The following is a 16,158-nucleotide window of genomic DNA, read 5'->3' on the forward strand; positions in this document are numbered from 1 at the left end:
CTGTGCATTTATTGGGATGGGGGAATGGGGAATATTGATTCTATCACTAGCCAGCACAACACAGCATTACCATAGTTAGATCCTTGCCTTCTTGGCCACTTGTTGCTGGAAGATTGAATGGTGTGAAACCCCAGTAAAGAGCGATAAGAAATGGGATGTTTAAATGAAGAAAAAAAAGAAAAAAGTAAACTCTCACTAATTCGTACTAATAACTGGAGGATCCATCTGCAATTAGTGAATTTTGCAAGTTGGAGTAAGTGAACAAACACTGTGAAACAGCAGGGATAACACATCCCAAAATCGACATGTGACGTGTGATTTTTATGAAGCTTCACATTAGGCTACTAAAGGTTCTGTAGTATTAGGAGACTTCGGAAAAGTGCTCTACTGCTAAATCTTTGCTGAAAAGTAAATGGAGAGAGAGGGGGGTGTGTGTGTGTGTGTGTGTGTGTGTGTGTAAACTATAGGGTGTGGGGATTAGCAATGAGTATGATTTGCCAGGTTTAATTGTACTAAGTTTTATATATGGGTGTTTGCTTGTTTTTATGACTATAAGTGCTTTTACAATCTAACTAGCTTTGACTGTGATTCATTTAGATGCCAACGAGGCCTGTGCCAAGTTATATTCAGAGACCAGATTATGCTGATCACCCACTAGGTAATTTGAAACGCATCGCAATTTAAAATTTTTACTTTTGTTGATTTAGGCTGCACGTATTCTTAAAACTTCTTATAACAAAGTAACTGGAGAGAGGAGTTTGTCTTTAATAGTCCTTTCGTGACAAAATCCTTTCAGCAATAAGGTTGCATATGTTTCATAGATACTCCAGAACTTCTAGTAAGTTGTCATCCACAGGTGCATTTTGAACTCTGTTCTCTCAAAATATAGCACTAGGTCTGTGCCTTACTGAATAACAAAGTACCTGTATGTAACCAGGGTTATTTCAAAAGTTGACTCCATGAAACTATTCCCAGTGACATCAGGGACCCTGCTGCAAATGTACTGTAAAATGGTCTATAGATATTTTTGCATGACTTGTTTGCTGTTTAAAAAAAAAATCACTGGAGAAGACAGACAAACTAAGACACGCGGCATTTTAGTGCCAGGCTCTTACTTATGGAGAGAAAGTGTCTTCAAAACCTATTTGGTTCTTTAATTATTTTGATCCTCCTCCTTTTTCACTTTGGGAAATGCTAATAAGTTAATGTTAGACAATAAAAAAAAGTGTTACTCAGAATTCATTTTTAAACCTTAGTCAAACTTAAATTATTTGTTATTAAACTACATATTAAAATACAAAGTATTGATTTTGATAGTCATTATTTATTTTTAACTGAAATTATAAAACTGATGTTGCACAAAGCCACAGTGGGAATAAGTTGAACACTTTTCCATCGGACAGGTACAGCAATTATTACAGTGAGGTTACAATGTTAGCTACTATCACAAGCCTTTGTAATGCTCTCTGCTTCCTGTGGAAAATTATTTATTCAACTAGTTTGTAACCAGTTCTTCAATCAAATGCAAACATATAGCCTTAACTCCACCCTTTGCAATATTACTATATTTTACCAATAGACAGAAAGGTGTGTTTCCTTAAAACATCTGATGTTGGAGTTAAAATTGTATGTTTGAGCAAGACTTTGAGTAATTGGCTGTGGGCATTATGGGTGATCGTATACTGGAAATGGATGAGAGTTTGGTGTGGAGGTGAGGACCTGGGGAGTTTGTGTGGGAAGGCATGTGAATTGAGGTTGGTCAGATGTTAATGTTAACCTTGACTGGTGAGTTTTTTGTCAGTGTGTTTGTTGAAAGGAGGTACATTTGTATTACCTTAAGCACGTTAAAAGAGATTTGTGCTCTCTGTGTATGCGCACGCGCGCACATGTAAAAATTGACCCTAAATATAATCCTTTTTTTTTTTTTTTTCAGGTATGTCTGAATCAGAACAGGCACTTAAAGGAACTTCTCAAATAAAAATTCTATCCTCTGAAGATATAGAAGGGATGCGGTTAGTGTGTAGGGTGAGTTTCTGGTACAGAATGGGTATACTCTCCATAAATCTAGAGAACTCGTGATTTTACTAGTTTATGACCATTCACCTTAAGGGTGTGAACTTTGAAAGTGCAGTTATACTCTGAAAAGTGACTGACTAAAATTGGAATGCTTCTGCCTCTGTTTCTTTCCCAGCAACTCCAGATCAAATTTTCTTATTTTGCAAGTGAAAAGATTTTTCTACCTGTCACCACTGCAAAATCAACCTGAGATCTGAAAGTCAAGCTGGCTACTTTCTGGCTCTGATATATCCAGTAACAAAGATTTTGCAATGGGAACTTTATCAACAGAATTATTGGCTATGTATAAGTGAGAACAGAATTCCATCCCTTCTCTTATAGTTGTTGATGATGGTGCTAACAGGACTAGCAGCCTCCAAAATAAGTCGATCTGTTGAATAAGAACTTTCCAGTTGTAATTAGTTTCTTGATAATAACCACACTTCCAGGTTTAATTAAGTGGTTCATTTCACTTGGCAGGATTCTGTGTCCAATTAATTATCAGTGAGTGGGATGTTCCAAGGTGTCTGAGTGATTTAGAAGTACAAGTCCCATTGATATCCAAAAGTCCCAATTTTCCCTTTCATCCTAGCACAACTTCCCTAGCACCCTGGTTGTATCCACAGGAGATTGACTGCTCCACCCTTGGGGGTTACCCAGTGTTCTAGTGGCTCAGGCTGTGTATGTTTTTGAATAAGTAGTTCCTGATGTCTCACTTGCAGCTTGCTAGAGAAGTGTTGGATGTTGCTGCCATGATGGTGAAACCAGGCATAACTACTGAAGAAATAGATCATGCCGTCCATCTAGTAAGGCTATTTTATCATACTTCTGGATTTGTACGTGCTCTCTTGACCCTTCTATTTGGTGGGACTGTGTGGTGTGTGTTACTGCCAAAATGTCTGCTCTGATTTTCTGTATTTCCAAACTACCTTCAATTTCCATGTTAAAAAACCTCACACCCTCTCAGTTTAAAGCTACTAGATAATAGACATTACAACAATTACAAAGCAAGAATGTTACATTTAAAACCGCGTACCCCACCCCAAATGTAAAGGCTCCAAAGGTCCCCTGATGGGAATCTCACTGAGGAGCTTAAGAGAACAGGGATGGAGCTGGCTGTTGTTCAGAATCCACAAATATAGCTCATGTTGACCCACTAGCCTCCCAGGCTCTGGAACCAGCTGCCATGTGCAATTCAGGCCAATTAAGGCCCAAATCCAGCCAAGTATTTGAAGTCTAGTAAGTGCTTTGCTGGATGAGGGCTTAAGTTGTTCTAAGTTACCTTGATTTTTGTGGTTTTCATAAAGTCCACTTAGGAATTTGTTTATATTGGGGCCAGGGTTACTGTGGAGTGTACAAAGAGTGCAGCAGTTCCCGCATAACTTGTAATGTCAGGTGCAATTAGCTGAGGTGGAGGAGCCTTATGTTAGCTACTTCGCTATCTTCATTTAGGGCAGCTGGGCCAAGAGCAAGAGGGAACAACCTGATTTGAGCTGATAGGAGTGGAGGATGCTGAGTGCTCATGAAGATCCATGTTTAATATGGTTTAACAGGGACGAAACTAACTTACTCTTAAAATTTTCGATAGGAGCAGCCAGCATGTAAATTGTTAGTGGCCAAAAAAAATTGTGGCTAGCCTTGCATAGAACCAACTGATAGCAGTGAACAATGTTAATAACTGTTTTAGGAGCAATTTTATTTTTCCAGAATTGTACTTGTCTACACTACAAAATTAAGTCAACTTTATCTAATTCGACCTCAAGCCTCCCAAATTAATGAAGTAGATTGTGCCTGGCCACACCGTGCTCATTGTCTTGATGGAGTGCGTCCTCACTAGCAGTGCCTGCATCAATGCACAAAGCAGTGCTTCATGGGTAGCTATTCCAAAGTGCAACTTGCCGCAGTGTGTTTTGGAAAGTTTATGCAATGCCTCATGGGACCAAAACATTGTCACAGGGGAGAGTGGAAACATTGTGTCGGCATCCCATGATGCACTGTGCTCCCTCCCTCATATCAACGGCAAACAACATCGTGGTTTTCGTGCCTTAAAACCGCTGCATGTACACCCTAACCCCAGAAGCATGGAGCCTGCTCAGTTGTGCACTCTTCCTGTGAGCATCTCAAACACCTTGCGCCTTCTCCTGCAGTATTTCCAGAGCTGAAGTAGGGTCTGCCGCGTGGAACATAGCGCTGTTCTGCAAGCAGTTACTGCTGGCAGTTGTAGAGCAGCTGCACTCTGTTGGGTGCCATTTCTGGTCCCATGAAACAAGCATTGACTGGTGGGACCGCATCATTTTGCAGGTATGGGATGACAAGGAATGGCTGTAGAACTTTCGAATGCGGAATGCCACCTTCCAGGAACTTTGTGCAGAGCTTTCCCCTCTTGAAGTTCAGCAACACAAAAATGAGAGCTGCTCAGACAAGAGAGGAGAAGCGAGCGGCGATCGCTGTTTGGAAGCTTGCAATGCCAGACAGTTACCGATCAGTGGGGAATCAATTTGGAGTAGGTAAATCAACTGTGGGAACTGTTGTGCTCCAAGTGTGTAGGGTCATTAAGTGACTTCTGCTACGAAGGGTAGTGAGTCTGGGAAATGTGCAAGACAAAGTGGATGGTTTTGCCGCGATGGGGTTCCCTAATTGCGGCAGGGCGATAGATGGCATACGTATTCTATCTGCATCTTGGCACCAGACCACCTTGCCAAAGAGTACATAAATTGAAAGGGATACTTTTCAATGGTGTTGCAAGCTCTGGTGGATCACAGGGTGCGATTCATCTACATCAACATAGGATGGTCGGGAAAGGTTCATGATGTGCTCATCTTTAGGAACTCGGGTCTGTTCAAAAAGCTGCAGTCCGGGACTTTTTTTCCAGACTACAGAATGAACATTGACAACGTTGAGATGCCTGTCGTTCTCCTGGGAGACCCAGCCTACCCCTTGCTCCCATGGCTCATGAAGCCATACACCGGCCATCTGGACAGCAGTAAGGAACGGTTCCACTACAGGCTCAGCAAGTGCAGAATGGTGGTTGAATGTGCCTTTGGTCACTTGAAAAGGCGCTGGAGAAGTCTACTAACAAGGTTGGACCTTAGTGAGGAGAACATCCCCATGGTTATAGCTGCCTGCTGTGAGCTCCGTAATATCTGTGCGGGGGGGGGGGAGGGGGAGGAGGAGAAACTTTCCTGCAGTTGAGACAGATCGCGTGGCAGCCATTTTTGAGCAGCCAGACACCAGGGCAATAAGAAGAGCACAGCAAGGGGCGCTGCATCCACGAAGCCATTTCAGTAGTGGGTCACAGTAATGTGAACTGCTTGTCTGCATTGTGCTTTCTCAAACCTTCACCTGGCTTGTATCATTGTTCCTGTAAACCCCCCCCCCCCCCCCCCAGCCCACTGCTTCTACTCAATAAAGAAAATTTATTTCTTGAATCCATTTACTTTATTTAACAAGCATAGGTAAAGAGGGAGAACAGAGGGGAAAAAAGTAACCTTGGGGGAAAAGGGGTTGTAAAGTTGGAAAGCTGTGTGACATAACACCGCATTCCAGACCATCAAAGGTCTGTGAATGGGCTCCTTCTGTTCCTTGTACCCTTCCCCCGAGTTAAGTGAGAGGGGACTTTTCACCCACGCCTCATGGAACGCTTTGGGGAGGGTGATTCTGCGCCAGGTGATGCTGGCTGGCTGTCCATCAGGGTCTGCAGAGGTACTACCCTCCTGCTTCTGTTTCTGCAGTTCAACCAGATGCCTCAACATGTCTGCTTGTTCCCTCGTAATCCAAAGCATCTCATCCTGCGCCGCACGCTCTCACTCATTGGAAGCTTTCCTGCTCTCCTTGTCCATGTCTAACTTCTCGGACAATGAAATCCTCCACACTCTCAGCTCTGTCAGCTGTCCCGGAGGCGTTCATTATCTTGGTGAACATGTCCTCCTGCGTTCTCTTTCTCCTCCTTCTAATCAGCAACAGGCTGCTTTCAGGTGTCGATGACACGCCAAAGGACACATTTCCAGCTGTCAGTCATGGGAAAAAATAAAGGAGCCATTGTAGATGAATAAAATGTTTCCATAGCAAGGCCGTTTCCATTAAAGAAAACCAAAAACCCTTATCACACTAGGTGCAAACCATAACATAATCAGAATCCGTAACCTTCACTGTGCCATTTTGCTGCTCCAGCCTTGGTGAATAATGAAATTGATGGCAAGCTCATCTCAGGAGCAGAGGTAACTAGTCAAACAATGGCCATTTCCCATAGCACCATGGGAAGCTGTTTACGAATGGGGTCTACCCAGAAACCTTCCGCAAAGGATTGCGGAGTACCTCCATGAAAGTTTCCTAGAAATATCCATGGAGGAGTCCCAGGCTATCCCAGTCCACATAAACAGTCTTTTCTGGGGGCTACCCTCTGCGTAGCTGGATCAGCCTCTTGTAAGCAGAGAACCACAGCTCCTCGCTTTTTCCTCACAGTAAACATGCAGTACCACCGAATGTGTGCGCCCGCTGAATGTAACTGGGCTTTGGTTGTAACTGTAGACTCACCAGAGGTGCCTTCCCTGGCATCACTCGGCCACCATGATGTCCTGTGACCCACAGGGCTCCAGGATTAAAAATATTTCCTGGCTCTCGGGGAGAATAGATCCACTGCTCACCTGTCTCCAATTCTCCTCCTCCTCTTCCTCATCCACCATATCATCCTCCTTGTTGTCCCTAGACTCAAACACCTGTGCGGTGTCCATGTTGCTTGTGGGGGTGCTAGTAGGGTCACCCCCGAGAATCGCATGCAGCTCGTTGCTGAACCAGCATGTGTGGGGTTCAGCATGAGAATGACTGTTTGCCTCCCTTGTCTTCTGGTACGCTTGGTGAAGTTCTTTTATTTTCACACGGCACTGCTATGTGTCCCTCGTGTAGCCCTTCTCCCCCATTCCACGAGTAATCTTTGCATAGATGTCACTGTTTCTTCTTCTGGGTCGGAGTTCTGCCTGCACAGACTCTTCTCCCCACACAGCGATGAGATCCATCACCTCGTCTGCAGACCAGGCTGGGGTGCGTTTCGGGCGTGTAGTCTCCATGATCAGCTGTGCTCAAGCTGGCATGCTCCCAATGCTGATCAAACAGGAAATGGGAAATCAAAAATTCCCAGGGCTTTAGCAGGGGAGGGGCTGTTTCCCGTATACCTGGCTGCAGCAGAGTTGAGAGTGATCTCCAGAGGGGTCACAGATGAGCATTGTGGGACATCACCTGGAGGCCAATTAAGTCGAATTACACAATGCTGCATCTGCACTACCTTGCAGTCGACTCATGAAAATCGAATTTAGTGCTATGTCTCTTGCAGAGGTGGATGACAGAAGTTGACATTCGAGGTGACTTAGGTTGGTGTAAAGGACCCAGTAGCGTAGACACATACATTAACAGGTCGACTTAAGGCGGCTTCCTTCGCCTAACTTTTTAGTGTAGAGCAGGCCTTTGTGTGTGTGTCTGTATAGAACGTTTAAACTGTTGCAGAAAGACAAAAGAAGTTAGATAAATTAAAAAAAAAAAAAGTTTTAAAGGCATGGTGCCAACTTAAATTTTGCTCAGCCTGTACATTTTGTAAAAATGAAATTTTATAAAGCTGTAGACTAGCCAAAATGTTTTCATTGTTTAAAAAAGAACCCACTCCAAAATAGCTTTTAAATAAACAAATATTCCCATGAGGTATTTAACAACCCAAACATTGCAGCATTGATGACTGGAAGTGAAAATGGCTATAAACAAAAGAAAATAAATGAAACTTGTTTCACACTGTCAATATTGAGAGGAAATGCAAAAAGGAAAAATAAACTAAACACAGAGAGCATGTCAGGAGTCTAAACAAATTGGGGGGAAAGCATTTGAGGAAATATTTTCAAGCATTGCTGCTAATACAGAGAGAATTTAAAATGTCAGCCATCCTGCAAATCTGTTCTACTCCTTTACAAACGTCTTTGCTAATCTAAAGTGTAATATGTGTGTTTTCTAAATCTGTTTTAGGCTTGCATTGCAAGGAACTGCTATCCTTCCCCGTTGAATTATTATAATTTCCCTAAGTCATGCTGTACGTCAGTGAATGAAGTGATCTGCCATGGAATTCCTGACAGGCGGCCATTGCAAGAGGGTGATATTGTTAATGGTAGGTGATGTAAAAGTTAAACCTTTCAACAGCTCTGCTTGCATCCAGTCTTTACAGCTGAAACACTCACTGGGACAAAGTTTTGGTTTAGTATGGCACATCATGGTTGGAAGTTGTTTCTTCAGGCATGTTTTGTTTTTCTTTAGTTAGCTTTTTTGTTATGTTTAGCATCTACATATCCAAATTCATGGACTGAGTAAAATTTAAACTAATTAGAGTTGGACAAAAGACAATTTTAACAGCTTTTAAATTATCATTGTATATTATTATTTATTGTGATAATGCCCAGGAATCCCAGTCATGGATCAGAAACCTATAGTGCTAGGCACTGTACAAACACAGGACAAAATGATGGTGCATTGACTGTTTTAATGGTAGAATGATTTTCCTTGATTAGTTTGGGATACATTGTTAGTAGGATGATTTTTGATCATAGTTATTATCATGTCTATTGTATTGCATCCTAGTGGCTCAGGGTGTTTTATAGACACACAAAATGACAAGGCCTTTCCCAGAGGAGCTTGCAGTCTAAGTGCAATATTTTTGATTGTGTTGTTCCAGGCTCTCAAATCTTTTGGCTGGATGGAGTACTTTAGAAATAATTTTTTAACTTTTACTTTTTGCATTTTCTCTCAGCTTTGACAATGAAAATAAATGAAGCCAGTTTCACTTTTATTCGTAGTCATTTTCACCTCCCGTTCTCATATGGGACTACTTGTGTGTTTACTGTTAAGTGCATGCCCAGATGTTTTCTGTACTGTGGGCCTGGGCTGGGTTTCTATTTAATTTTGTTTGTAAAGCAATTTGGGATCCTTTTGGGTTGAAAAGCGTACCATAAATGTGATAATGATATTTGGTGGATGCTGTCACGGTGACAGGGCAAGCGTACCTCTGTCTCCTTTCTCTGGTTTCTGAGTTCAGCCCCCTAGTATCAGGCCTCGTGCCTGCCCCTTTCTTGGTGTGGAATTCTTCCACTCAGGTCCCAGGCTTCAGCCTTCTGTCGATCGACTGTGCTTTGCCAGAAAGCGTGACTGCGTTTGGCAACTGAAAGTCTTCCCTTTGGAAGCTGTGATCAGTAGTAAATACAGTGAATCAAAACAGCTTTCTTAAATCAAAGTATTGTTCAATCTTAATAGTAGGAATAAAAACAAAACCCCCTTTCTTTTATGTTATAAAACACTAAAAGGACTGCATGCATGTCTATCTTTCCTAAAGCTTACCGTCCCCCTGGAAGTTTGGGAAGGCCTGACTTCTCCAGACCTCCAAGGGCATGTGTGTGTGTGTCAGTCTGTTCCCAGGGAACAGGTCCCTGACAACTGTCTTCCACCTCTGGACAGAGAGTGACATTTTTTTTTAACTGTTTAAAGTCCTTTTGATCTGTTGGCTCCCAGCATGGGGAAAACCAGTCTAACTTGCCTGGCACCTAGAAGTAGCTAAAAGCTCAAGCATTGGTTTAATGACTCCCAAAAAGTTTACTGAGAGGTTGATTATGTGGATCCATTGTGATACTGTCCAGCTAGTTTCCCACAACCCTGCTATTAAACTCAACCAACGTATGCACCTAGTAAACATTCTGGTCACCGGTATAGTTATTACACAGCTATAGTAAGATCCCATACAGTATTCATACATTATTGCAGTTCGTCCCCATGTTCTTCACAGATACCTGCCATAATCATGGTTGCAAAATAATTCTCATATATAACTCTTTTCACATACTTTCTGAAACGTTCCCCATTTGGGGCTGAAAACTTCCATGGTCTGTCTCTGTCAGAAATTTAAGTTTTAGTAAACATTTTTTTAGTATAAACTTTTCCCCTTCAAATAAACTTTCTACCCACGTGGTCTTGGACAGGACTACAGCAAAAATGACTGAACTTTGTGACTTGGCATGGATTTAGGGTATGTCTTGATTGCAAGTGAAGGTGTGATTGTAGCACAGGTAGGCAGACCCATGCTAGCTTTAATCTAAGTAGCATGTGTAACAATAGTAGTAAAGATGTGGCAGCACAGGCTTGAACTTGGGGTAGCCACCTAGGAGGTATGATTAGGTTGCTAGCCTGTGTTAAAGCCCGTGCTGCCACGTCTTCGCTACGGTGGTTATCCATGCGCTAGATTCAGTCTAGTCATGGGTATGCTTACTGACGCTTTGCAGTGAAGACATGCTTTTAGTGCTCCTTAAGGACGATTGCCTGTTTTCATTTGGAAACAAAGGGGCTTTGATTTAACAAAGAGGTGACCGTTTTTAAAAATTATGTACTGAGCTTCCAAAGTAGAAATTACTTACACTGGGCTAAAAGGTGGGGGATATTGCACAGCTACTTAAATTTCGGAGTCTAGCAGATAGAAGAGATTCTAAGGTATATATGTTGAATACCCCCTTCCTCCTCCATGTAAATTTTAAAAAAAAATGGTTTCAGCAACATTTAAGGTTGTTAAATCAAGCACTCAGAAATAGGCTTGCTGTGGCAGTATTGCAAATTTATATTTTCCTTCTGCCCTTTATTAATGTGAACAATTTAACTACATAACACTTTTATTAATTCGTACCATAAAATCTATAATATGGACAGTGTGGGCAAGTCAGTGTTACTGGAGTTTTGGAATGTTCTTATTTCTGAGCACTTGGGCATGTAACTTGCATTGCAACAATACTTTGTATTTAATTGCCATTGTGCCTTAAGCAAAACAAGGGCCAAGAAGTGAGACGTTTTCTCTTTTTGATGTTCTTTGCAGTGGATATCACTATATATCGTAATGGTTATCATGGGGATCTGAATGAGACGTTTTATGTTGGGGAAGTTGATGAGGGTGCAAGGAAACTAGTTCAGACAACTTATGAGTGCCTAATGCAAGCAATCGATGCAGGTAAGTACCATTGCTGAAGCCTAAGGTGCAATGCTATATTGATTTTTTGATATTAGAGCGCTCATGTTTTAACTAATACTTAGGAATTACTACTGTTACAGAACTGTACTTAATGCATGTTGCTAGTACAATACGCTTCTACTGTACAACGCAGAGTCATTCTTAAAATGCTGTATTTTAGTTTCTGTTGATGGTTGTTGCAACATTCATTTGCAATGAGTATTGACAAGGAAAAGCTGTAATAATCTATTTAATTAACTGATCCATATGATGTTTGTTTGCGTGCAAACATGTATTTGATTCTCTGCAAGATACTTGACTTGAGTTGCTCACCGTCTAGAAAAAAGAGCACACAGGATGCTTTGGGAAACCCAGGAGGGGGTAACTTCTTTTTTTAATTTTAGAAATTGTATTTATCAACTAATTTAACAAAATGCACCATTTGAAAAGTGAAGAAAATTGGTTTTCTAACTTGATAGTGCTATGAATTTACTAACTGGGAGCCTGCACCTGTGAACTGTCTCGGTGATGGGCCTCCAGATGCGTTTAGCAGGGCTTCCACATGCAGAGAGTTAACAGGATAGTTAAATTTGTTCCCTGTGAAATATATATTGAATCTCTCTTCTAAAAATGCTCAAAATAATTATTCCAAACCATTTAGTTTGCTTAACTTTCTGCCTCATGTGGACTGCCAAAGGGACAGAGTCAAATTTGAATTCATACTCCTGAATGAAAGTTTTAACCTGTTACTGTTACAAGTAACATCTAAAATGAGATTAGAGAGACACACGTTTCTTCTGTTTTTTCATCGTGTGTATTTTGTGTACCTGACAGCACTATGTGTACAATTTGGTTTCTCTTGTTGTTTGTGTGGGTCTTTTACTTAGCAACAATAGAGAGACTTTTTTTTTTTTTTTTTTTTTTAAATAATAGGAAAATGTGCTTGCTAAGCCCACAAAAATGTCAGGGGAACTCAGGGGCAGGTGTAGTGCCTCAAACAAGTTTGAACTCTTTCTTTGAAATCAGCTAGATTTCAACTATGTTCCTTTAAGACAGGAGCTTGTATTTATGAAAAATTCATTTTTTGGTGAAGGAGGTATTTCCCGCTTTCTCTCTCGTTTGTCTTCCTGTGTGAGACTGAGACAATCGAAGACAAGGTCCCCTTTGGTCTCCTCTTCCAACTCGTCAGACTCAGCTCATTTGCACACTGAGCTTCTGTTGGATTATATTTCATGCTCCATGGTGCAAGAGGCTGTGCACAAAAGCAGATGGACTATCCGGCTATCACTATTACATAGCTGCTGGTAGCTGAAAGCTGTCACACTGATATAATTCATAGTCATGTGTAAAAAAGCCAAAAATGGCTGAGAACTTAAAACTTGGATGGTAACAGACTGTGAATCCCAGCAATGATTGATTGAACTTGGTGATATGCTAAACAAAAAGAGCTCGACACCATGCTTGTAGCCGTTTCCATCACTTCACGCTGACTCACCAGACATTCTAGGCTTCAGAGTGATGCCTAGACAGAGTGGCAATCCTGGAATCTTATTCTATAGAGAGATGCAGGTGGCAACTGTTGCCTGTGCTAAGTAGATGGTAAAATGTGTTGAAGGGAGGGCTCTTTTTAAAATGGTGCGTATCTTATATTGCAGTAAAACCTGGTGTTCGATATAGAGAGCTGGGAAATATTATTCAGAAACACGCCCAAGCAAATGGATTTTCAGTTGTTCGGAGCTACTGTGGGCATGGGATCCATAAGCTTTTCCATACTGCTCCCAATGTGCCACATTATGCCAGTGAGTATTGTTCCGTTATCTGCCAGTGCATGGCTAGTGATGAATAAACATGATTAACTTTGTTTCTCTCATACAAAAGTTGTGCACGTGGCTTGACAGCCTGTCACTTTGAATTTTTGTATTTACAGAATAATTTCTTGAATGTTGGATTTAAAGTATGTTATGAACAAACTGAGCCAATGTGCATCTGCTTTGGGGGTGGGGAATGGACCCTAGCTGCAGTGGTGAGTGACAGCTTACCACATGACCATTACCAATTTTGTTGATTCGATTACCGAGGTTTCTTAATGCTGGCTATTTGGAATGGATGGGGTTGAGCTGAAACTCTAAATTCCGTTCCCAGTGGTGAATAACAGTTGCTGTAACCAGTACCCCACTTACTCCTTGGTGATCTAGAGTAGAGCCATGATCATCAAGTTTGGGCTGCTGTGGTAGCTGTATCTGTTTTGGATCCCTTTATCTCCACTTGAATTACTGTGTGATGTGGCATGCCCTGGGATTTAGAACAGCACAGATTTCACTGCATGCCAGTGTGTACCAAAGTTCAATGAGGAGGAGGGATGTCTGTGGCTGGCACAGCTGGACTCGGTTTGAAAGATGACAGTGCACCAGCCAAAGGTTTGCAGTCATAGCAGGGGTAAAATGAGGAGAGAAAGTAGGGAAGAGGGAGAACTTGAAAGACCAGTGGGGAATTGAGGGAGGGAAGGAAAGGTCACTTAAACCAACCAATTCTCCAATGACAAGCAGTTCCAATCCACTCTAGCTGCTGAGTTCCCGACATGATGCCTTCTCTCCCATAGCTGTCAAAATCCTTCAGCTTCCCACTTTTGACAAGCTCTGTATCACACACAGATGGTTGTGTTGTTGTCATGGATGATAATATAGAAGTCACTGGTTCTTGCTCAGGTCATTCTTAACATGTCCGCTTTAATGGGAGTGAAAAAAGAGATCATCTAATGGTACGGTGGAAAAGTAGTACTTCCCTTTTGTTTTAGTTTTGTCCTGTAAAACTGTGTGAATACCCAGTCTCTGTGGAAAAGGAGGCATCTTATACCAACCGAAAAAACAACCAGAGAGAGAGAAATCCATATTCTTTCTGGATATTAGCAACCATGGACATTTTTTTGATGGAGACAATAAGGCAAGCTTCATTTTGAGGAGGGAAAGACATTATTTTTCTGAGGCTTGGATGAGTGACGGAAGCAAAAAGGAAAGATCCAAATCAGAACTGTTAATGAGAAAAGAGGGGAGTGGCCATTCCTTTCTGGCTAAACCCAAATAGGTGTGTGTGGGTTTTGTTTTGTTTTGTTTTTTAAAGGGGGGGGGGAACCACCAACCAAAACCACTCAATTTAGTCCACAAACTCTGCTGAACAAGATTAAAGGAAAAATCTACAATTGGATAAAACTGGTACAGTGACAAAGGTGTGAAGACTTAGCATAATTGTTTGTAGCCTGCAACAGCAGCACATGATCAGGATAAAGGGAAGCCTCTTTAAGTGTAAGAAAGATATACTGTACTGTATGCAGTAACTCAGTCTGAAGACATTAATGGTTGAGATTTTTCAAAGCTGTGCAGGTGATTGAGACATACCACTTCCATTAAAATTGATACGTTCTGTATTCAAACTTTAATAATATACCTAAATCCCTATACTGCTTTGAAAATCTCCAATAACACCTTAGCTACATAAAATGTATTGCAAAAATAATATGTAACAGAATGAGTCTTTACTTGCCAATAAAAGAACTATTTGTTGTCATGTCTCCTCTGGACAGCAAGATTATCTGAATGTCATCACCTCTTGACTTTTGTATATCACATTGCTTGGAGGAGTATCAACAATGATGAAAACAAATTGACATTTTAAAATAGTCTTTGAATTTTTTTTTAAAACTATTATACCACACGCTTATTATTCAGACTGCCACTTGTGCTTTTCCACCATTTAAAAAAAATTTCTGTAGGAGTGTCTACATTACATTTGCTCATCGCTTTCATGGAGCGAAAGCTGGGGTTTAAAAAAGACAGAAATGAATTGTAAGCACTTTTCCTGAAATAGAAGTATAACAAACATTGATACTCGGTTGAGAAGGCAAGGAGGGGAGAAAGATAGAAGTATAACCTGGAAGAAAGTGGGTCGCTCTGCAGCGCTGTGCAGACTTTTCCCTTCACCTGTCCTAGTTCAGGCATACACTGCATTACAGGGATTCAGCATTCCATACACCTTCTGCCCTTCACTCTTGAAAGATGTGTTCAATCATAATGTGCATTCTAATTTCATTTCAGAAAATAAGGCTGTTGGAGTGATGAAGTCTGGTCATGTGTTTACAATTGAACCAATGATCTGTGAAGGTAAGCGGCCAGGAGTTCGAAAGGAGGCTAAGTAAATAGAGCAAGGATGTGGGTGTTGCTAGGGTTTCATTTGTTGTTATGGAACTTCCTCTAAACTAGGGGTGTCAAACATATGGCCTATGGGCCGTATCCAGCCCCAAAGGCCCTTTCTTTCATCCTGCAGCTACCTTTGTAATTTATGAAGGGTTCCTACCCACAGCTGCCTGGCTGTGGTGGTTCTGAGGGGCTGGGAGGGAGTCTGTGCTGGACTGGACACAGGACTCTACTCCCTTCCCCTCCTCTATCCTAGCAGTGAAGCTTCGTGCAGCCAATGGGGATGCCATTACCCCCTACATGCCAGGGTTCTGAAGAGGCACCTTTCCAGCCCTCTTCCACCCCTCTTCCCCCCACCAAGCCTCGTTTCTCTACAAAATCCTGCAGGAGCTGGGCTCCTTCTCCCTTTTTTTCCTTCCTCATTCCTTCCCTTGCCCCTGCTGACACTGATTCCAGCAGCATCCATACCTTCTTTGTTCCCTGTGCTCCACTGTTGCCGAGTCCCACAGGAGCAGGTTTTGGGAAGTAGGTGCATTTCCATTCCCCCTGCTCCAGGGAACAGGATGGGGGCAGTACTGGATGGGGGGAGGAGGAGAGACTCCTCATTGGGAGGAAGAGTGAGGGACATGAGAGAGAATCTCCCAAAGGTAGGGCAGGTGTGTGCGTGCACGCTGGTGAGGAAAAGTGAGGCTGAGGAGGGTGTGACCTGTATTGGGGGGGGGGGGGGAAGCAGAGGTGAATTAATGGGCAGAGGGAAGGTGGTTTCCTAATATATTTGATTTTTTAAAAAAATACTATTTAATTGTCTTTAAATGTGATACTGAACTTGGCTGGCTAGAGAGACACTGTGATCTGACTTGGACTGCAAAATTTTGCCTCTTGCCAGTCAACTTTATATCCCCAGCT

The 16,158-nt window shown here is 41.9% G+C and overlaps 1 protein-coding gene across 2 annotated transcripts in view; it reads left to right on the forward strand.

The window, feature by feature from the left end:
• The window catches only part of METAP1 (methionyl aminopeptidase 1), a 41,154-nt gene that overhangs the window by 22,655 nt on the left and 2,341 nt on the right, over nt 1–16,158 (forward strand). Inside the window, exons 4-10 of one of the 2 annotated variants that reach the window (XM_007063015.4) lie at nt 598–658; nt 1,934–2,025; nt 2,778–2,861; nt 8,059–8,197; nt 10,934–11,065; nt 12,721–12,864; nt 15,154–15,219. In XM_007063015.4, coding sequence (XP_007063077.2) covers nt 598–658; nt 1,934–2,025; nt 2,778–2,861; nt 8,059–8,197; nt 10,934–11,065; nt 12,721–12,864; nt 15,154–15,219 — 718 coding nt within the window. The remainder of the gene's footprint in view (nt 1–597; nt 659–1,933; nt 2,026–2,777; nt 2,862–8,058; nt 8,198–10,933; nt 11,066–12,720; nt 12,865–15,153; nt 15,220–16,158) is intronic. The other variant, XM_037896951.1, reaches the window with a different exon arrangement.

Source organism: Chelonia mydas, chromosome 4, assembly GCF_015237465.2.
Source record: "Chelonia mydas isolate rCheMyd1 chromosome 4, rCheMyd1.pri.v2, whole genome shotgun sequence".
Classification (NCBI taxonomy): Eukaryota; Metazoa; Chordata; order Testudines; family Cheloniidae; genus Chelonia; species Chelonia mydas.